We start from the raw sequence: 24,452 nt of genomic DNA on the forward strand, positions 1-24,452 counted from the left end.
TTTAAGAGCCAGTTATATATTTCAACAGTCTACTAATACTTTATTTAAATACCTCTTGAATAACTCCCAACAATAAAGAAAGATATCAACCCAAGACTTCTAAATCATATAAAGATCACATCGGGAGTGATTTCTTGGATGGATGCATATATCTTTGTTCAGTAAAGGTAAATATATATGAAAGAGGAAATATCTTTTCTGTTTTATTTAGTTTTTTATAAACTAATACTAAAACTTGTAATTTAAAAAAAAAAATGGCTAATGCAATCCCAAATGTAACCACCTGGGGAATTACAGGGAAGCTGTGAACTTGAAAATATAATTTCTTTCCATCTTTTTCTTAATGTATAATTTAGTTACAATTAACATGAACCACAAAACTTTATGCTTTTTTAGCTAGCACAATTTTATATGTTTGACTGTGCCAAACTATCACCTGTACCACTTTGGGCTGTAACAAGTTATAGGGAAAACTGCCTCTGGTTTAGAGATGAGACCATTTACTACTTATTTGCCATTATAATATTTAGGTGGATCATGAATAAAGCTTTTATCTAGACCTTTGTGTACTGTGAAGGAGTGAATATCACCCTTAGCCATTCTCCTCCTTGAAAAGAGTCCTTAGGAAGATGTTTCATTTTCCTATGTAATCTTGATCCATTTACCCATCAAATGGCCTTGTATAGAGCCCACTTTCTGGGCTTATTTCTCTAATCATGTTTAACCACTGTTGGAAGCCTCTATTAACTTCCACTTTTTCACCATATCAACACCACTCTACTTGTCTTACTTTTAAGGCTTGCTGTGGCTTGTCTCCTCTCTACATGTCTACTATTGTATTTCCATAGCTATTGACCTCTATGTCTGCTTCCTCAAGCTCTTCATGATATACTCAATTATGAACTTTCCTGGCATAGCTGCCTCTTCAGAAAGAGCTGTAAGACTTTCTCATTTCATATTTAAAACTGTATTTTGTCCTAAAAGAAAAGTGACTGCAGCTATAGCAATTATTCCTGATATGACATTCTCCTTTCATTGATCAATGTAGTCCCACTATTTGCGCTTGTTTCTCCAGTTTCTGTCATCTTGAACCAAAATAGACAGTTTGATGGAGCAGAAACCCCATATAGTAGCACAAAGGACATGTAATTTGCTGATAGATATCTCCAGCCTCATGTCTCTATGAGCTTCCTGTTTGTCCCAAAACCCAGAAAACTGTTTTACAGATGAGTTCTGAAATGAGATTTTAATATATCTTCAAATATCTAATGTTTAAAAAATATCATCTTAACAGAATCTTACAGTTTCATCAGCTTACATAGACCTACACAATGCCAGTGGGGAAAAATGGTTGAGTCCACTAATGGGTCTCTGTGCTGGTGAATGCTATGAGCACTCCAGCCACTGCTTGGCTTATATCTATGACTGCTTCTACTTCTCTCTCTGGAGGTCAGACTTATTCCTACATAGTTATATGCTTGGTAATGGTGTTTGGTTCATTAGTGCAGCTGCAGAAAGTTTCCTGACTGAAAGGACAAACCAGGTAATGAAGGCTTCCCAGGCACTCCAGTTCTGTGCAAAAGTGCAGGGAAGCCTACTTGGTGTTTTGAAATGCTATGCCCTGTCATCATATATATATATGTGTGTGTGTATATATATATATATATATATATAGATACACATATATATATTAGCTCAGCCCTTTCAGGTAGTCAAGATGTCTCTTTCTGAGAAGAGATAAAGCAAACAGCTACTGTACAAGCTGGAAAAAAAATTAAATTGGGAGTAATAGACATAGTGTATCTGAAGTTCACTTTCTCTGAAAAATGCTTTTGAAACTCTGGTGGAACCTGCAGTGGTAACTTTTAAGTTGTTATTTTTTTTTTTAATGATCCAGTAAAACTAGTTTGATCTGTGTGTTTTGGAATTAGTTGATTACAACAAGAAGGACTGGAAGGATCTGCTGAGAGATTTCAGGTCATTCATTACGTCAGACTGATGTCTTCTCTCACACATTTTTTTGGTGTTTTGATAGTTTGTAGAAAACCAGAGGTAACAAAACAGACAACTTTGTCCCTTCCTAAGAAATTGTAAGACAGACATATGCCTCCACTTATGTAATCATTATTCTTTTTTGGGTGATATCTTGTAGATTTTGACAGTAAATGCTCCCAGGGTACCCAAAGGCATCTTTGCTAGGTCTGCAGCAATTCTGTAACTGGAGCTTTCAGTATCGAGGATGCCAACTAAGTTGTTGCCTGAAACAGTCCATCTTCTGCAGTTATGGGTGTATTTCTTAGTGCTGTTTCTTAATTCACTATAACTTTATTCCTTAGTTGGCTTCCTTACTTTTCTTCCCCACCTAGGGAATGTCCCTGACACACACACACACATGTATCTCTGCACTCAGAGTGGACACTTCTGTTACTTTTGAGGATTTGAACTGTCATATATCACTTTTCACTTGCAGTTTGTGATGATCATCTTACTCTTGGACAAGGGCCAAAAACCTCCTTGTATTGATGCTTTATTCTATGGAGAACCATCACAGAGAGAAGACTGAACTGACATCCTCACTCACTGCTGAGCAGAAGGGAGTGATGCAGCTTTCTGTTCAAATTGTGGTGAACTTGAAGAAACAGAATACTCAGTGTTTTGCTGCAGCACAGCCAAGAGACAGTGCAGACTTGTATTGTCTTTGTGGATTGTGATCAGGTTGTTGGTCACAGACATATGGGAAGAGATTCCTAGTTAACCATAAGAGAACTATTATTGTGATGTTTCCAAGCTGTGAAATTACATCACTGATTGCAGATATTTGTCTTAGTATAAACGACATTTTTGCCAGTAGCCTTAAAAATGCAACAAAAGAATTCACCATCTCTTTTAGGGCTACCTCTTGTGAACCCTGTTTTACTGAGTATTACACAAAAAAGTGTCAGGATCTTGCTTCAGCTTGGTTTATAAGCCAGTGAAATGTCATGTTGACTTGTTAGTAATAATGCAATATATTGTAAAGAATGGGTTGCGTGTAAAGAATAGCACACAGAGCTGAGTGCTGCTGGCATTAACAAACATCAATGTTTTTGTGAGGCTTCTGAATGCATCCAGAACTGGAATTTGAGCCCCAAGCAAAGTGAGCTTGTAGGAAGTGAGGTTCTAGAAGAACCAATATATAAAAGTGCAAATATTCATCAGTGGTGGAAATATTTTCAAATAAGTTTCTCATCTAGCATTCCTTCAAGCCTCTCTGTACATCTCTACCTAAGGCACATCCCAATAAAAAGGAGACTTATCTAAGCTGCCTAGACACATTTCAGACTTGAGAAGTAATAAAGACCTTTAGTCTGAGGTGTTGCAGAGTCAGAGACATTTTTCATGAGATTGGATTTATTGCTTCATTCAGGTTCCCCTTCTGATAGTGCCATCTGGACCTTGGTGTCAATGAGCCATGACAAGGGCACTGTTTCTCAAGTAAAGAATTATCATCTTCAGTTGGCAGCTCTGGAGGATTCCTGGTCCCTGTAGGAACCCTATGGTCTGTATAAGGAAGTATGTATGGAAGGAGCTGACATGGACTAGGAGACCTCCTCCCTACCACCTTTGGCAGTGCCTGATACATGGGGCATTTGCTTCTTTCCTTATGATGTAGTTGACAATGATGTTTATTTAATACAGTTACAGCTGCCCTACACTTCTGTGCTTCTACAACCACAAGCTCACAGAAGCTGAAATCCCTGTTCAGTGCAGTTTTTTAATAACCTTGGTCAGAGTTTAATAAACACTGTATGAAAGCATAGGTTTCTGCCATCTCCACATTAGGCAGTGGCAGATTCTTACTCAGCACTTAGCTCATGACAATTGTCATAGATGAAATTGTCTGGTAGACCCATGGAGCCCCAAACTTCTGCAAAGTATTTAGGGAAGGTTTGTTTTCTCTTTCAGTTCACATCATTACCTGTTTATCGGCGTTTAGGGAGTGTGATGACATATTTTGCAGCTTAATGACCTGAGACATTCTACTTACCTTTTGAGTCCTTTTCCTTTAACACATATTGGTGCAAAGCATTCTGTAGTGCTTGGTGGGAAGCTGAACGAGGAGCCATGGCACTGTGTTTTGCCGAAGGTTTTGTTTAGCTGCAGTGCTTTTGCATTTCATCATGAGTGTATATGATTGTGTAGCTCAGCAGCCATGACTTAGCAAGACAGCCTGCCACTGTAATGACATCCACTGCTTACTTCCCCTCCCTATGGCTCTGGCTGAAACAGATATTCTTCTATACCAAGATTTAGGATGCTTTAAGCAAAACTACCTCGAGAAGCAAAAGTCATTACAATATTCTCTGTGGGTCTGATTTTGTGTGGGTATTTTTGGGTTTATTTTCCTTTTCTTGTCTTTAATACAGACTTTATATCCTTGCATTTGTGTAAAATGCTTTTGGTCTTCCTAAGTATCACTTTATGACATATTAGTCCTGTTATCAGTGGGACTAGTCTTATTAATGCTATTGAGTAAACTGACTTAAAAATCACCACTTCTGTCAAGAACGGACACAAAATTTCATTTCAAGTGAAATGTGGGCATTTTCCTTCTCTGTAATAAATCTGGAAGTGTGTGTAGGAAGAGACTGTGCAGGCCAGATGTGGATACTGGAGACTGGATTCTGTACTAGGATTTGCTGTGGACCTGCAGTGCATCATGAGGCAAGTCAGAATTCAATCACATTATCCTAGTGACCTCTCATTTACAAGGTTATCATGCAGTACCTAGCACTGCTGGGTATTTCTCTTATTTGAAGTTATGTTGGTTTTTTTTTACTCTAACATATATATATCATTATATATTACATATATAGTATATATATATATAATATATATTATTATTATATCTATAATTATTATATATATTATATATATATTACATACAGATTTTATAATGAGGAATAGTATGATCAGAAACAAAAAGATATAAAGGTTTGTCATAGTAAAAAATATAGTGCCAGAACTTGTCCTAAACTGTGTGTTAACACCTGCACACTCTTGTACTCCTGAGAACTGAGAGGGATACAGTCCTCTGAAAGCAATCGCCACAGCTCTCCTGACTGAAGTAGAAGCTATTACAGTTAGCAGTAAATGAAGAGCTATCCCTAAAGGCCAAGGCAGTCCACAAGGGCCACTGCACTAGTTCTTTTCCATCAAAAACTCTAACCTTACATTAATAAATGCCCTATTATATCTAATCTGAGGTCATTCCATGCCAGCTGAATGGAACAGTGGTTTCTAAGCAGTTCCTCATCTTGCACCTTAATGTAATTGTTATTAATTAATGGACTCTCTCTCATTATGATTGTTACAGGGAACCAGATAGAAATGCAACATCAGCAGTTAGGTAATTGCAATTTAATTGAAGTATGTCCACTTGCAGGGGTGTAGAACTGAGAAAGGTGAACAGGTAACAGCAGGCTCTGCTCCTCAGCACAGCTAGCTGGAGGTGGGGAGGGGAAAGGCCACCCTCCTCCCCTCTCTTCCTCCTACCATGATACCATTTGACTGTCTTGATTTGTAAGAACATTTGAGCCAACTCTTTGGAGGCCCTGAGGATTTAGGAATCGATTCTACTCTCAGATAAAAGCAAAGTCCAGCTCATCATGTGTGTATGAATTGTAGAAGCTGCTCTGTAATAGCCTCCTGGCCTGAAGAGCACTGCAGTGATTTGCTTAACTGTTTTGCATTTCTGCAGCTATTTTTTCTGCCACTCCTTCCTCAAATCTATAGTGCTACACACCTTTATGAAGAGTGTACGACTCGTTGAGTTTATTTCTGGTTTTCAGGGGAAAATGCACCAAGGAGGCTATTGCTGTGTGAGTCTCTTGTTAGGATCTTGACTGTAAGCCATACGAGTAGTGTTCTAAGGGGGACCACTGAGGCAGCAGTTTAAGATAAAGGACTGTACATATCCCAGGGATTTCTGGCAAACCCAGCACTGAGCCCTGGAATTGGTAGAGAAATTCCCACACTATGCTGTGAATGTCTTTGGAGGGAAATTCTATTGGTTTCAAGAAGAATTAAATGTGAAAAGAACAATTAAAAAATATTGTGTTATTGTAGCAACCAAAGCAGTTGGGGGATTTTTTTTTTGCTTGTTTTAAAATAAAAAAAGCCTCAGTGATGCAATAAAAAATGACACAAGAGAATAAATGTATCAAGTTGTTATGGCAACTGTTATATGTAGGTTGGAATTTATGTATCCAGAACTTCTATGTAAGTAAAATAAAGATTATCCTTGCTAATTAATAAATCACACAAATATTATTTAATTAAAAACCATTACTCATGTTTTTTCTTACAATTAATGACTTTCTGGTTTGTGCTTCCAAGTATTTGCATTTGCTTCCAGCTGTGGTCTGCTTGCGTTTTCAGGGCAAGACTGTGATTTCATGAATATGGGCTTAAATGTGGAGGGACTCCACTGAAGCTAATGAATAAAATGTATGCAGAGGGGCACAACTGGAATCAAACCATGAGATTTAACATGTTTTTCTTGCTTCAGCTGATTTTTCTACTCAGAGAAGCTTTTGGCAGGTGTCATCTCTCCATGGTTGAAGGGACCTCCCTGTAGCCACAGTTCCATATCTTTCTCCCTGCTTGACACAGTGCACATGGAGCTCTTTCCAGAGCCTGTTTCTGCATACAGTCTGGTCTCTTCAGATGTAAATTTAGCTTCCAAGATGTTGCATGATAGCCAGTTCTAAATGAGCATTCATTAATTATGTTCAGCCTTTTAATTTTTCTAGTCCTTTTCTTCCAGCCTTCAGGAGAATTCAGTAATAGCTTCTCCTTTATTTGAAAGAAATGGATCTTTATTATCCCAAATTACTCTTCATATTTCATCCTTATGCCGAGAAAAGTGCAGACTGATAGCTGAAAGGTAAGAAATCGAGAGAATGAGCATCAGGTTCTATCTGCACCTCAGGGAGCTGTGGGAAATGCATTTATTTGTTTAACATTTTCATCTCATTCATTCTCACGTTCAGAGGCATCTGAATTCACCCTACAGCATTTGGTAACACTGTTGCTGAGGATGTTTTGTGAAAGAGTCTATGAGGGTAAGAACTCAACTATGCATACCTTAATTGTCTCGATTTCTTACATGGATAGCTGCCTGGCATGGAGCTACAGCAAGGGGGGGTATTTGCCTGAAAAGGGTAACTAATTTCTCCAGTCTCATACTTTGAGTCTCATTCTCATGCAGATGAACTGTGAATCATTAATCTCTTCATCCTTGCAGCAGAATTCATCTTGGCAATGCTCTTTTTGCACAGATTTCCTCTTTGCCACATGCATCAGGTCAGAAAACCTTTCCAACCACCAGTACTTGGTGTGCCATCTCTCAGCAGGGAAGAGACTGTCCCAGAGCAACAGCGCTTGCAAGGCTTGTGTTTGCAAGGGCTCTGGTCACTGAAAAGTGTCATGATCCCTCCCTGCTGCATGAACCATTGCACTTGGCAGAGTCCACCACTGTGTGACCTTGGTGACACTGCTCTGTGGAAAAAGAGAGACACATGAATGCCTTGGTTTCTATCCCAGCTTAAAAATAAAGCTCTGCATGAGTGACACTGGAGATGGAGCCTGGATCAGCAAAAGGAAGGTCTGGGGTGTGCCTCCTGGTTGGTCACAAAGCTTGAGTTTGTGGAGCCAATTGATTCCAGGCAGCTTCATCTGAACTCTCTGTGTGGGAGAAAAGCTGAAGCATGATCAAGTGTCTACTCCCTGCCTGAATTTCCTGTGTGGAAAGTCAGTTGTCTTGCACCAGAACAGAGTCACAGTGCAACTGGATAATCAGGGAGGTCGTGTTTGAGTATAGGCTTTGTGTTAGTCCAGTCAACGCAATTGCTGAGTGTCTGGTAGCTTGGACGACAACTTTTAGATGAGTGGTCAGATCTTTATTGCAGACAAGCAACTGCAAAGTTTGCTAAGTGACATTCTGACATCCAGAAACACACTGAGAGCAAGACTTGCATTTGGAGGGGTGGAGCAGCATTAAATCAGATCCTGACCTTTCTGAAACACAAGCCCGCAGCCACATAATTGTTCCTGAGCAATAACATTCTGCAAGTCTGTCATAAAATCTTCTGAAAGGTTGAATCCATATTAGCTAAGGTGGAATCATGAAAGTTCCAGGGTAAAATAAATATTATTGTGATATTTATGCTCACTTCAAAATACAATAAGTTTAAAAAAGAACTCAAACACCAGTGGTGCAATTTGTACAGTAGAATCCATGCCCAAACGTATATTTTATTTTTCTCCATTCACATTTACTGGTCATATTGAGAAAACTGGTGCAGAAGAGGCTGTGGTGACATTTTTGCAGGGCTTAGCCATGAGACCTCATAGCAAGCTGCAACATCACCCTGACTTCAGAAAGCTGCAAAGGCTGAGCTAATGCGATATGATGTAGAGCAAACCTTGATATTGTCAGACAAGGAATCAGAAACCCTAACATGGAAACAGAAACCAAATCCATTCTGAGGACTAAATCATTTGACTGGGGATACTGAACCATGCTTTTCTGAAGGTCTTCAGAAACAATTAGGCACCTTCTTTTTAGAAGGATTTTATGGACAAGGAGAGAGCTCTGCTGTATTATTTCTGGACTGAAGTTTGGGCCCAACTGAGGCAAATTAAACTCTGCCTGGCTTTTGTGAGATTATATTTCTGATTGCAATTTCTAGCATGACCTGCTCAGGGATTTTCTGAGTTTTCAGTCATCTGTGATTGTGTGGAAGTTAATTCCTGCCAAAAAATTTGCTGAATGACATTTCTTCCTGTAATAAGGACTATAACAGGCATAGAAATAGGACACGCAGGGTACAGAAACAGGAAAGCACATTTTATATTCTCCAGGATTATTTCTCTGCATGGCACTGCAGAAAAAAAACCTCTTCAAACCCTCAACAATACTTTGTCTCCCACAAACTGTCCAAGATGTCCAACTTTTTAATATTTTTGTGGTCCAAGATTGTTAGCAGCAGGAGGCAAAACTGAGATGCTCACAATGCATTTAAGAGAGCTGCCAACTTTACCTAGATAGAGCAAAAAGGTGCAGCCCTTGGTGGACGGATCACAGGCACAGAAGGCATTCTTGCTGTTGCTGGCATGTTGTAAAGGATGAACTTGATCTGAGTCCAGTTTCAGTTCACACATGACTTGAGCAGAGTATGAGCAAGGTTAGCTGTGCCCTGGCATAGAGGTGTGCTACGTTCTTTGCTAGTAGCAGTATCCTACTGTGCATCTCAGTTCAGCTCAGGTTGCTTCCTACTCCAGCATAGCTGCTAATTGAATCAATTTACATCAATGTCCTGTAAAATGGATCATTCCAGCATATGTTGCATTGCATTTTACTTTCCCCCTGTAGCTTTTTAAATGTTCTAATGATTTTTTTTAAATGCTTACTTTAGACAAAGTTAATTAAATAAAGCAGTATCTCTCAGCACTAAATTTTCATGGGAGCATTTGGTTACCAAGATGATAGATTTCCTGACAGATATTGGCATCCTAAAGTTAACAGATCACTGGTTTTTTTATACATTTCCTCTCTTAATGTGAATAATTTGGGTCAATCTGGCATATATTTACAGACTTTCAAGGGACTGGATCAGAGCTACCAATTGTGATATAAAATGCTGAAAGAGGTACCTGTTTTGATTTTCTATATCTAAAAGCACACAGGAGAGCTTTCCCTAGGCAGTAGGAGAAGGTGCATCGGGTCCCTGAACACATGGCCAGTTACAGATTTGTTTAGGCTTGTAGGCTGTAACTCTCTCATACTCCCATTGGTGCTCCTGATCCCTTTGCAAAGCTGATCAGCATTTTATATCCACAAAGCAGTGTCTGTGCCCTAGAAACTATCTCTTATAGGTGTGTGTGTGTAAATAAATTCAAAGTCCTGACAGCAATGTCCAAGAGTGTGGAAGAACAGAATAATATTTACATTATTGAAATATAAACAGAGGAGGCTAAGAGGAGATATGATCACTCCCTACAGCTACCTGAAGGGGACTTGTAGCAAGGTGAGGGTTGATCCCTTCTCTCCAGTAATGAATGATAGAACATGAGAAAATGGGTTCAAGTTGTGCCAGGGGGAGGTTTAGATTAGATTGGGAAGAACTTTTTCTCCAATAGGATTATTAAGCATTGGAACAGGCTGCCCAGGGAGGTTGTGGAGTCACCATCCCTGGAGATATTCAAAGGATGCACAGATGAGGTGCTGAGGGTTTAGTGATGGGGCTGACAGTGTGAGGTGACTGGTTGGACTCAATGATTTTAAAGGTCTTTTCCAACCATAACGATTCTACAATTCCATGAATGAGGGAGTATGTGTTTCTTGGTTTGTTTCATTTTATAAACAATTTTTGTATTCCCAATGTTATTCCTGATTGCAGGAAGTAAACATGTAACTATTGTGGATGGTTACAAGTACCTCCTATTGATATATTAGGTATAAATTCTGGAGCATTCCAACAGATGGGAGAATTCATCCCCTGTTACAGGGTTTGGCTGCTATAGGAAGACATCCTGTAGGAACCCTTGGAAACCCCATATGCCATAATTGCTTGTGAGGGCAGATGCTCCTTCTGCCTGATTGCTGGCTCAGAGATGAACTGGAATATGCTGCCTGCTGAAAGTGGAATTGGTGACAAGTCTTTCATATTTCAGAACTATGTACTTTGCTGAAAAATAATCAGGAGGAGTTTCATTGACAACTGACTGTGACAATTGTGCATTTCCTAATAAGCTGCTGGAAAGATATGTTATAAGCATAGAAGAGCTTTGCTGAACACTGTTAAAATTAGATAAAATTGACAATGTAGCTAATGCGATTCCTGTTTTATTAATAAACATTTAAATAATTCTGTAAGTTTGCACAATGAGAGAGACTTGTCCTGAAGAAATTAGGATCTAAATAGTCTCTGTTAATTATAATCTAAATTGATTAGAATTAATTAGACACAAAATTGGAGGATTGCTTTTGGTGTGATGTATGATTCTCTTGGTTACTACCCATGTGAGCAAAGTTACCAAATGAAATTTTCATGTGCTTTCTCACCCTTTGCTTGTAAAATCTCTTCTCTTTCTCTGACCAACTTAAAGAGAAGATGATAATATTTTCTCGTGTGAATGCCTTGTTCCAAGTACCCTTCTAGATGCAGAGGTCTGATAAAAACTGTAGATGTTATTTCCAGAACCTCCTACAAGGATGTAGGAGCATGGTGCACATGCTCTGCTGCATTTGTACTGTGTCATCCTGGGGCTGCCAGTTTTTCTTCTCATGGTGACTTGCATGGTTTAGAAATATATGAGGTATTCCTAAAACTGCTTTTGCATGAGTAGGCAGCATTTGGATATAAAGTGTACAAATAATTGTAGACAGCATAGGCTTTTTGTTGGCTGCTAAAGGGAGGATTGTATGTAATCAAGAACAAGAAAAAACTCGGATCCCAGAATGCTAGTTTTTAATAAACCACTCACAACACGCAGCAGGTATCCTTTTTGCCTCTTGCATTATACAGTCCCACTTATTTCATAATACAAAGTTGACTGATTGTTAGTTTTCAGAAGGGTTACTAACATATACTTTGTCCAAGTTTGGGAACCATATATTATTCTTCTAATGCTTATTGAAGTTTAATATGCTGGAAAAGAAATGTGCTCCAGATTTATTACAATTACTCTTAATTAAGCTGTTTCTACCCTCTTAATGTCCTTGGTTTGCTGCTCTTCACAATTAATCTGTGACCCCTTTCCCGAAGGAAAACAATTGAAACATTTCATACTGTCTTACCAAATTGTTTTATGATCTTTCAAAATATTGGACTCAGCTAATGGTGAAAAATTTGAGGAGGAAAAAAAAGAAAGTAACATATAAACAAACAGACGTTCCTTATCCAATTTTGCAGCTGCACTCCTTTGATAAATGCTACCATAAAGTCTGTAGTTTCTGCTGAAAATTGGCAAACCCCTTTTGAGAAACTGCAGAAGCTTAGTTCCTTTAGGATCGATCAGAGTTTGGTGTTGATGATTAGAGCAAACAAACAATGTATTGATTTGCATAGTTTATATCATTGCCTATAAATAATAACAATGGAAAACACTCATTATCAGGTATTCAAGCCAAGCTCAGATTAAATCAGATTTTTTCTCCATGTTTTTAGCTCCTTATAAAACCAATTTTCCTTTCCTGAAAGAAGCATTTAGGAAGTGGCTTGGATTTTCTGTAGGCTCTGATGCTGTCCTACATAATTTTACCTTTCTATCTCTTACCTTTTTACCTTTCTATCCCTTCCTTCCTTCCCAGATGACAAATAGGGGATATGCAACACCCTTCATTGACAAGAAACAAGTAGAAGGAATGCATGGTTCTTCATGACTGGTAGCATGTTAGAGAAGCTAAAACTTTAGAGACAACATGCATGTGTCCTGTGTGCACAGCCCCATGTAGTGCTGAGCTGCTGGGCCTGATCCAACATTTAAACACATTCTTTACTGGAGCACAAGGCTAATGCCATTGGTTCCATTGAAGTTAAAAGCACGTGTCTGAGTATTTGCCTGGATTGGGGCCAGCATCCAGTCTTTTGCTGGATGGAGCCCTAAATAAACAATCTAGTATCAGAAGAGGAAACATTTGCACATGTGGATGTGATTTGGCTGTTTCTGTGGCACCAGCTTGTTGTTTTCTAAGTTGTGCTGGCAATGGTTGGTCTGTTTAAAAAAGCTAACAATTTCTTGCCTTTGCCTTAAAATTGACTGCGCTCCTGGTGTACAGGCTAAAAAAGAATGGGTCTAAATCACTCATGGTATCTGTGATGCTCTGTGCTGACAGACACAAGACACTGAACTCAGTTTAAATTCACTCTGCTTTCCTGTTCGTGCTCTCACAAAGTGTCTAGAAATTTGTTGAGATCCAAGCTAGTGGCAGTCATCATGTTTCATTCAAAGGCAAACTCTTCGAGCACATTTTTGCAGGGCAGAGCATTGTAAACGAAGATGTCATTTATAATATTTACTGTCTTAATGCAAAACCTACAATAATGTATTAGATTTCCAGCAGGAAAATTGAAAAAACAAACATAGCCTTTTGCTATATCTTCTATTAAATATATTATTTGAAAAAAATATGATGTTTTATGAGGATTTTCTGTAAGCAATATGAGGTCAAAATCTGTGTAAATGAAGGAAAGATAACAAAATCATTTTAATTTAAAAAAAAAAAAAAGCAAAAATGGCTACTTCATAGACTTGAAACCCTTTCCAAAAATGCATTACTTAGGAAACTGTCATGAATTTGAAGTGAGTAAACAAACCAGGTAATTCAGTTTGTACTATGAGGAGATCTGTTCCTGCAGCTACTCCAGATGAAAAGCCCATTATTGTCCATGAGCCTTTTTGGTAGGGGCTATTTAGTCTAGAGAAAAGGAGACTGAGGGGGAATCTCATCAATATTTTACAAATATCTAAATGGTGGGTGTCAGGAGATTGGGGCATCCCCTTTTTTCTATTGTATCTAGCAACAGGACAAGGGGTAATGGGATGAAGCTGGAACACAAAGAGTTCCATTTAAACATAAGAAAAACCTATTTTACTGTTCAGGTGAGGGAGCCCTGGCACAGGCTGCCCAGGGAAGTTGTGGAGGTTCCTTCCTTGGAGGTCTTCAAGACCCACCTGGACACATTCTTATGTGACCTCATCTAGATGGACCTGCTTCTGCAGGGGGATTGGACTAGATGATCTCTTAAGGGTTCTTTCCAACCCCTACCATTCTATGATTCTACATGTTTCTCTCTGTGTGCTGTTTCTGAAAGCTAGAGAGCATTTTGAACGCATTCTGAAGTCAACTAGAGATTAGGATAAGCATCATCTTGTAGATTTAGACTATTAAGACTTTCACAGACTTCCATGAGAGTCGCTCTAGAATTACACCCAGAAATTTTTACATGATAAAACATCCTATGTATAAACCACCTGATATTTATCTGAATTCAGGCTAACCTTTTGTGTGTGCATTCTAATCTTTACCTTAAAGTGTAATAAAATTATAATGTGCATCTCAACTACTTTATTTATCTTTTTCCCCTCTTTAGTCTGCAGCTGCCAATGGATCAGAAGGATCTGGATGCTGTGGTGAACATAATAAGGAGAACCAGACTTTGGAAAATTATGTCATGGACATGAAGGCAAAGGTATGGTCCATTCTTTTGTGACGGAGAAGGAAATACTCATTCAGTCAAGTTTTGCTGGAGGTGAAATGTATGGAATATATTGAATTTGAGCTCCTGCAGTCATTTTTTTTTTCTGCTTAGTACAACATACACGTTGCCACATTCGAATGAGGCTTGTGGCTGCAATTTATTGCTGTATGCTACTAGCCCTGTGCATTTTGTGCTGTCTGAGGTAGTATTTATTTTTTATATTTATGTAAAAATGTTGTTAGCATCAGTGATGGTTCTGTAAGATTGCTGATCTCAAGATGTTTTCATTTCAGTGTGTTTTTGTGAAGTCCAATGTGTTGCACAGTCAGTAAATTTTATTCAAGGTGTTTTCAGTCTCTCAGAGTGCGTTGTAGTTTCTTTTTGGTCTGGAGTCACTATGGAAGAATAAGGATATCAGTGAAGTGATGATTTTTGTGTGGACAGTAAATGGTACCTACTAGAAAATCCTGAATAAACAGGCAGCAATATGAGTTCATAGCTGCAGTAAGAGAGTATGTTACGCTTCTATTATTAACAGCCTTACTGTTGCAATGGTGAAGTTAAAAGTATTTCATTATAATATCTCCATTATTTTTGGAGGTTCACAACTTGGCTGGAACAATTCTCTTGGGCTTAGGTATTATTATATAGACTTTCAGCCTCGATGTCATAGCATATTTTTTGTCTTTTGTAATTGAAAGAAAATTATTAAGTTTGCTTTTAAAGTTAGCAAGCTGGAAACATGATGAAAAGAAAACAGACATTAACTGAGTTGACATGCTTATGTGTTACCTTGTAGAATTCAGTGAAAGTTGTTTCTTACATCAGAAACTTGCAGGTTATTCTTCTTGTCTAAGTCTTTTCCATGGGCTTTGATTACATTTGTAGATCATTTTTTTGCTATTCAGTAGCTTTTCATGATCTGAAGATCTAATTGTCTAGCATCATTTCCTGCATTTCTTGTGTTGCTGTGTTCCCAGTTGATCAGAAAACATTTGTACCATATAGGACCATGATTCTACTTGAGAGTTGAAATACAAGAACATGTGTACTCGTTGAAATTTGTCTCTGCATTTATGGAAGAAATGATTTCCCCAAAACAAAGAATAATCAAAAGATTGATATATACTATAAATACACTGTGTCTGTGAGGATGTTGTAGAAATTGTGGGATGTACTAGATCTTAGTAAATTTCACATTATTTCCACTATGAATGCCCAATTGAACAATGCATCATCTTCTCTTCTTAGACTAATGGTAATGCAAACTCCTATACTCAATATTTCTCTATCAGCAGTTCTACCTACTACATTTTCATGCTCTTTTTACCTCTATATCACAAAGTATATATGAAGGTAAACTCCAAAAACTAGCAATTCCTTTGCTGAACTCTAAGACTTCTGAGCTGGGAGTGGCATTTTCTTCAGTTTCCAGTACCATGGGATCACAGATAGCAGATATTTTGTTTTTTATTCCATGGAACATGTAGTCGAGTGTGTCAGTCCATTTGAAAGAGTCATTTTGTCTGATTTCTTTTTCAAGTGACTGTGCTTGAGTGTCAGTGCTGTGACAGTGACATATAGCTATTTAGGACTGGCTACATGTTTAAACATATGCACCAGAGCTTTTCAGTTGCTGATGATCAATTGGTTGTTAGATTTACTTCCCCAGGCAGAATGCTTAAGAATTAAAATGAACTCTTCATTCACTGTGGAGCTTGAGAGCCACTTGAGTACTGTGTGTTTCTATTGCAGAGCATCCCAGTCTGTATAAAGCTTACCAGTCTGAATAAGGGATTTGTGGGAAGCAAAAGAAAACAATTATAGCTTTGTGTGGGAAATAATAGATACACAAAACATTAGGCATAAGTTTTAAATTAATGAAGGTTGCAGAGCTTTCAAAAGGTTAGCTTATCCAAGGCCCTTCTGAGCTGTAAGATGTCTCAAGAACCTTTCCCTGTTCTCTGCTCCACACCTTGTGATTATGAATGTGCATTTCCTACAACCTTACAAGTTCCCAGCTTACCTCATTTTCTTCTTGTAGGCCCCTAAACTGGTGAATTTTTGGGAATGAGATTACTAGAGAGGTCACACTGTCTCCATCTTTGGAGCTTTTCAAGACAAGACTGGATTACAGCCTGAATAATATGATCAGACCTCACTGCTTAAACTACTTTGAGCAGGAGGCTGAAATGAAGACCTTCTCAGGTCCTTTCCATTGTCACATCTGTGATTCATTTGGATATATTGACTCCTGGAGAGACACAGAGGCCACCACCCTGCTGTCCCACAAGGTGCAGATGACTACACACCATCAGATGCAGCAGCCAAAGGCCAGGTGTTACAGTAAAGCACTCAGCAAGTAAGACCAAGAAAGTGCATGTTGTCTATTAAAAAAACAAAAACCACCTTTTTTGTGTTCCTGCTTTTGAGTGCTTGGCTAAAGTGGTGTGAGCTCCCGTGTACTGAATGAAAAGGTAGTAAACTGATCATGTACTTGGGGCAGGAAGAAAGCAAAGCTCCACAGTTGTACAGCAGAAAACAACCTTTTTCTTTTTTTCCTGTGAGTATTGAGCCTGGGGTGGTCACTTGGGAGGAGAGTCCTTGTTATGCAGTGGAGATGCTTGTTCAGCCTTCCCTTCTCCTTGCACCTGTTTTACCATCTACCTGCAGAGCTCAGAGAAGCAAGATCTGTTCTTACCTATGGAAAGCAAAACTTTCTTTTCATGAGAAAAGCTGGCAGACAGAGACTCAGGACTCCAACACTGATTGTGCTAAATAGCAATGAAATTTGCCATACTCAGGAGTAGGGAATGATTCTTGTTATAGCTTTTGCCTGAGACTCTCATGAGCCTCAGGCCATGCAGAACTACTCCTGTTAGGGATGCTGCAGTCAAGAGAGACAGAATTGCTAATTTGATCATCTTTAAATTAACACCAGCACTCACGGGCTTCTGGTTCATCCTGGGAACTGCATTAAAATTCTTAGTCACTAAAGTACACAGAACTTTGTGCCTTCTGAAATTTGTATTGACTTCTTTCTCTAGTTAACTTGTATCCTGGTATTAACCTACTAACTGACCAGTTGTGATGGACAGCAACCTAGGTGGAACTGGGCTCAAGTTGTATAAATGAGCTCTGACCACAAAGACATAATTTCATGGCTACCTCTATTGCCCTTTTGGAAGAGATGTAGTCAGGAAAGTGTTTATTTGTAGCTTTTTTAGGTGCACTATAAGACCTGAAAATAAGAAAAAGAATGTAACTCCATGTGAAAGACTGGCAATTTAATGCCATCAACAAGTACTCCATAGTATACAATTTAAGATACTTTAGGAGTAAATAAATCCTTCTCCACATTTGTAAGAGGATGTGTGTGTTTACGTGTTGTCTGTGTAGGTGCACAGAGCTCTAAGTAGTTCACTAGCTGAATTTTGCAAGATGCTGACATTACTAAAGTGGTGTTATCAGTCTGGTAGATATCTCCTTTCTTAGTATTTATGCCAAAACTTGGACACCTAGTACTCTTATTTTTTTCTTAATTTCTACTGTCTAAATTAGAGATAATGAAGTCAGTTTTGCCTTTTTGAAAGAATCAGTATCTCTTTACAGTTCATGCTCTATGATATTTAGATTTCGAAACAATTTAAGAAATATTTAAAATGTGTGTAATGATAAACTCAAAAAAAACCCCAGGGAATCCTTCCTATTGATTTTAAGTTTGACAGAAGCTTGTTTTTATAAATATCCAGTTTAGATGGACATTACAGACTCTGGTTCTAAATATAATAATAACTACCTAATTAAACTCTATACTTTGGTTATCCAAGTGGAAGTACCTGGATACAGTGAAGATTTTAATGTCAGAAAGGAACATTAAATTACAGACCATCACATGTCATTCACCTCCTATTGTTTGGTTTTCTCTCACTTAAAAATAGACACCTTAGTAAAATGAGAGGAGAAGGAAGCAGTGATCTAGGTAAGTGATTTTCACATGGTGGTCCACAGAGCCATTAGTATCACAGTGGGGAATAGTTGTCATTCTGCTGGGATTGAGCTCATCAAGGAGTTTATTTTTGACCATCTAAATCAACCAGAAGCAACTACAAACCGTATTTTTTCACCCCAGATGGCTGCTTCTTAGTTTGTTTGGTTTTTGGGTCAAGTCTTTCTGTAGTAGGTTCAACTCATGATTATACGTACAGATAGCACAAAGGGTGGAACAGCAGAGGAAAAAATAGACCTAAGCAGCAAGACCTGCAGAAATTAGAGCAGAAGGAGATGTTGCTAATGCAAGGTAAAGCAGTACCAAGGACTTGAGGATCTTATACTTGGGGAGAAAAAAAATAATGGGAGAAGCATCTAATTGGAGGAAGAAAATGAAGCAGCTCAGCCTCTTGTTTGGGTTTGGGGATGGTAGCTAATGAAAATGAGAAACCGTATCCTTTGAAGAAACATTGGAGAACCATTGACAGTCATCTATTCCCATACCGCAGCCCTGACTTTGTCAAATCATCAACAGATGTGTGTTAGGAGTTATGACCAGGAGTCTTGGCAACAAAAAGGAGCCTGTGGAAGGATGGAGGTGGGGTCTGTGCCCTCTTATGTCTGGGGCTACAAGAGATTCTGAGGGTAAAAGGGAGGTGTCAATATTTCAGGGACCATGTTGCTCAAGGATACACTAAGCTTGAGTAGCACACATGCAAGTCCTGGCCTGCTAAATGCTCATTGTTGCATTTTGTGGAAAGAAGTCACACTCAGAAATTGGAGGAGTGCAGGAAAAAGTTTTAAGTACATGTATGGACCCTGATTTTCCCAGGCACCCACAAGTGACATTGTTCACATAAACAGCATCAAAGAGTTCAAACGCTTTATTTTTTCATATAAACTGTAAACAGGGTCATGAATTCACTGGGACCAGCTCACAGGAGTAGAGTTACATGAAAGTAGAAACATTTACAGATTATACACTTGGAGACCAATTTCAAAATATATCCCCATATGCTGGTTTTGATTATGGTATGAAATTTTGCAGCCAAGTCATTAGGTAATTATACGTATGGAAATATTTCACACCTTGAAAGATCAGCTTGAGTCTACCAATTGGAACAGAGCAAACTGTTAGATCCTTTACATCTAAGTGTTATAATATCTCCTCATTTTAGAATTGACTGAATTCCCTTTTAGGCTATTATGCTTAGAACACAAGCGTGGCTTAGGTTACACTATCCTAATGGGTTCCTTTTAAGGAGATGCCTAGTTGATTAGTACTTCAAGGATGTTGGAAAGTTCAATGTTTCATATAATCTATAGTTTAATAAACTAGTTTGGCTTCTGGATTAATCCTTAGAAGGGAGAAAACTTGCAAGCTCCAGTGCAGCCTGATTCTGTAAATGCAAATAAAGTTTGTTTTGTGCACATGTGGTTGCTCAGAGTGAGTTCAAGTTTTAGACACAGTTCTAAGTGCTCTGGAGAGTTTTACTTTAAGATGTCATATCCACCAAGACTTTAATAGTTGGGGGAGGGTTGGTTGCTCTCTGACCACATATCTGATTCACTATGGATTTTGTAACTTTGGTAGCAGTGACCTCATTTTGGCAAAATAATGTGTGTCATTTACTGAGTCTTTTGCTGCTTTAGCAATCACAAGAATATTAGGGTTATAACCTGAGTAATTTATGGAAGAGAGATGACTCTTAAATATCCTCTTATTTTCTTAGAAGATCTTATTTTATTGAAAACATATTTTAGCTCTGAGTGAGAATGAGAGATCCTCAGCAAAGCACCCAGGGGGAATTGTGCTGTCCAGTGTGTTGAAAAGGTGAATTGTAATGTATGGGTGTCTAGACGTTTCCTCTTGTTGCTGTCAACAGTCCAGTTGGCTGTATTTTTTTTTCCAGTGAATAGAAGCATTGATTTTCCTCTCTCTTTGGCCAGAGCTTTCATTTTACATATCTTTCCCCTTCTGTGTCTCTTTCTCTCTCCCTCCCTCTTTCTTCTCTCTCTCTCTTCCTCTATTTGTAAGAGAGAGAAGACATTAAGAGCTGACAGCGAGCTTTCTAACTCAGAATGATTCATGTAAGATACTTGAAAGGCAAGCTCTGCACCAGCATCACTGCAAGAAAGGTAGGGCTTTGGGGAGTAAATTGTAAAAGCTGTCCATAAAAACTCAGCAAAGCTTATAGAATATGAGATAAATCAATTAACTTTGTAGATCTGTCAAAGATGCAGAAAAGTTTAGGAAAGAACTTGAGGAGATATTAAGCTCTGTTGCTCAGGGTGCTTTCTTTAATTAAAACTTTGATGTATTTTTCATAAGTGGGGAAAAAAAAGAGATACTCTTCTGTAGCTTTTAATTATGTATATAATATGTTGGTGAGGTTTATTTCTGTGGATGGTATACTATAATTATATTGCCGTGGTGCTTCACAGACCTGTGTGCATGTGTAAATATGCCATCCCTCTTTTTTTAACCTGACTGATTATTTTCTTTTATACTTTCTGAAAGTTCCCCTTATCCAGCTGTTATTTATATTCACTTCCTGAATCTGAATCTGACCTAGTAATTCTGAATGATTGTAGATGTGACGCATGAGCTCTCGCACACACCTTAATGTTTCAATCATGCATTTCAAGCAAAATGTGTTTGTAGGAATCATGCTCTTAATAAAAACCCTTACAACCTAAAGCAGTGGTTTTGGCAGAGAAGTGACAGAGCTGTGATAGATGGGCCTGATAGTTGTGTGTGTTGTGCTTGCTCGGAGTTAGTAGGAAAGAGGAGGGAGAGAGTAAGCGAGAGGGGAGAGAGGAAAAAAAAAGACAGGGAAGGAGAGAGCGAGAGGGAGAGAGATTGAGAGAGAGAGAGAGAGGGAGAGAGAGAGAGAGAGACTTGGCAAGGGAAATCTTATGGGTATACTGAAACAGCAGATCAGAATTGTGAAACCAGAGCCAGGGCTGAAATGTGATGCTTTTGCTCTTTTGTGCTTGTTGTGGTTCTCATCTTCCCATTTAGAAGGCTGCATAGTATTCAACAGAATATTTTGATCACAGATTTAACAATGCAGCAATCAAGCCTGATAAGCCACCTGGAAGTTTTGCTTGAGACGATTTCTAGTGGGTTTACTGATCCCTGTGAGCATCATGACTGCCTTTAGCATTGTGGAGGAGGACTCGAGTTTCTTATGAGGGCCCCACTTGGAAAAGCAGGCTGTGCAGATTCAAGCCTCCGGTTCTGTTCATGCTGTTCAAAAGGCTTTCCTCACCCTTGCTGATTTGTTTTTATGATTTACATACACTCCTGTGGAGATTTACAGAATGGATTGTCTGTGCATTGTCACGACCAAGGTAGGACTGGAAACATTGCTGTTATGTGTACATATTTCTCTGCTATTTTTCTGTTCTTGTAATTAAATAGATTGAGCATGTATTGTGTCAGTTTGCAATATAAAGTGATAAATAAGCTTTGCATCAATGAGCATTTTGTTCTCTTCTTTTTTCCTCCTGTAGATTATGCAGTTGGTTTCTGTATCACTTCCTAAAAGATCTGTAATTTACTCATTTTTACTAGCAAAAGGAAAATTATTTCATATTTTATCTTAGCCTATGCTTGTGTCTATTAATATCTCCAGCTACTAGAGCACTTTCAGAATGCATGGTATAATGCATATATTTTCTCAGCTTATTAGTTCATTCTTTGAGCTAGAGAATAAAAAAAAGAAACCCCAAAACAAAGGGGCATTATATGGGTCCTAGGATTTTAAAGAGGCCAATCAGATGTAGTTTAGATAGTGATGATGTTTCTGATTGGAGAGATGCAAGTTTCTTGTGCCTTATTATGGCTTTTTGGGGGAAAAAATATAGCTTACTTTGCATCCCTAGGCCTGAAAAATAAAAATGTCTTGGTCCCAATTCAGCACTCTTATACTGATATTAGATCTAGGTGGACTGTTTGGGATTTGTCCTTCTAAATAATTCTTTCTAAACATGCATAGAAACGATTTTCTATCCACAACAATGACGGCAGGCTAACAACTTTGGGCTTAAAGACACTACCCAAGTTAAGGACAATTCTTGGCTTAAAGCTCCATGATAGGGATAAATTGAATGATTCTTTAAGATGTCCTCAAAGTTAGCAAACTACCAATATTAAATGACAGGAAGATAATCAGGGAACTCCCTTTTAGTTGCTAGAGGACAGACAGCTCACCACATGTTTGTAACTGCATCTGCACATGGTGATAGTATTTATAAGGACTAGGGGAAGTCTAGACATTGGGGTTGAATACAGTTGCTCCCTGTTCTGGTTTATTTTTTATGATTTTCATCATTTCCATAGGACCTGCAAAATACCTGGGGTAGCCAGAACACCTGAAGTTTGCATAAATGATAAGGCAAACCAATGTTTTGCACTGCTGTCATTGCTGCTGTCATTTTTTGCATTACAGCCATGCAAAATGGGGACCCTCATCCATGACATGGACAGGGGCAGGAGGACACAGCCTGGGTACCCATGAGCAGAAGCAAAGGGTGGCAGGTGGCTGTTGCAGAGAGCAGGGTGGAGCTGAAGAAACAGATGCAAGCTGTCATTCCCATCTTGCTGATGGAGAAACCCATATGGGAAAGAACAGGAGGTGAATGAGGCCACTGAAAGAGCGTACGCTCCTTCTATGGCCTCATTCACGTCCTGTTCTTTTCAGGCCCTTCTGGCTCCCACAAGCTGTGCTGGATCTGAGACTACATCCTCAACCTGTCCTGCAGCAGAGTGGAGGTGCCAGTGGGTGCCTGTTAACACATTACAGGTGAAAAGCTCTCGGCAATGGTGATGCAGCATTGCTGAACAAAGCTTGGATGCAGGCTCATGCTAAGTGTTGAGTTTACACTCCCAGATGTTCCTTTCAAATTGGAAATAAGCAGGAAAGTTGAAAAAAAATAGCTGTGATTAGCTGTACTTCTGGGTGTCTGGAGGTGCAGTTGAGACCTACAACCATCCTGGGCCTTGAGAGTCTGACAAGGAGGTGCATAGCAACTGGATTTGGGACAGAAGAGTGACTCTACCTTTAAGATGTTATAACTGGGAGAAGAATATGGCTCAGTGTCTTTTTTTAACATATAAAGAGACACTGCTTTAGTTTTTTTATGACTTGGTCATTAATGTTTCCACTACTCATTTTCCCAGAACCTTCTGGGCAATAACAAATGTAGACTCCCTGTCATCTCATTACTGCTGCTGCTCTAAGCAGGGCTCCCAACTCCATCTATTCACTATATTTTTCCTCCCAGCTTTTCTGTCTTTCGAATCCACTGCTAAATGGCTGAAATGATCTGAAAGTCAAGCATATGAGCCTCAAATATTCAACTCGAGATATTCAGTCTTCGCTGCCAACTTTGATGTTGGAATGAGATAGGATGGTGAATTGTAGGTGACCTGCTATTTGGATGCATGTAGGAACATCATATTAATGTACGTAGTTGAGCTGAATAATGGCAAAAATCTGGTTTTAGAACAATTTCATATTGTGAAGGCTTAAAGCCAAATAAATTACAGTTGATTTCCTCATCTTGTTTGGTGCCATTTTTACATAGCTGCATCAGTGATGTTATTTTGTATTGATTCATAATTTGGTTTTACTAGCTTTCTTGTACATTAAAGTAACTTTTATTTAAACCTACAAAATTTCTGTGACATCTGTTTATGACAATTTCCACCAATATAATAAGAGCAGACCTTTTTCAGAACATTTGAGAGTTTTTTGAAAATTAATTTCAATAACTATGAATTCTACAGAGCAACAGTACAGTCATTTTCAGTCTCAAATTAGTTAATTATCCTTATTTGAATATCCATTTGCCTGATTTGTGCAAAAAAAATTGTCATTCTCACTTGGAAAATTGGATCTTAATGTCATGGGGGAGTAAATACATTCATTTTATTCTTCAAATTTTATAAATAATGAAAAAAGTGAAAGATAAATGCTATTTAAACTGCAGAAGATGAACACTTTAAAAAGTTGACATTTTTAACACATGGTCATTAAACCTAGTCTGGAATTTTCAGTATTTCCAGCCTATTGAAAATGACATAAATGTTGTGGTGAGGTGAGGTGAATATGCCCTTGTAGATTATGTGCAATGAGTCCAAAGGTCCTGCTTTGAACTCTTATGTGGTGAAAGATGCCATCTAATAAAATTAATTTCTGATGT

At 38.5% G+C, this 24,452-nt stretch overlaps 1 protein-coding gene across 1 annotated transcript in view; it reads left to right on the forward strand.

The window, feature by feature from the left end:
* DLG2 (discs large MAGUK scaffold protein 2) overlaps positions 1-24,452 on the forward strand; it is a 1,019,609-nt gene that overhangs the window by 137,335 nt on the left and 857,822 nt on the right. Inside the window, exon 6 of the mRNA XM_061990809.1 lies at positions 14,142-14,240. Coding sequence (XP_061846793.1) covers positions 14,142-14,240 — 99 coding nt within the window. The remainder of the gene's footprint in view (positions 1-14,141; positions 14,241-24,452) is intronic.

Source organism: Colius striatus, chromosome 1 (assembly GCF_028858725.1).
Source record: "Colius striatus isolate bColStr4 chromosome 1, bColStr4.1.hap1, whole genome shotgun sequence".
In the NCBI taxonomy this organism is placed as follows: domain Eukaryota; kingdom Metazoa; phylum Chordata; class Aves; order Coliiformes; family Coliidae; genus Colius; species Colius striatus.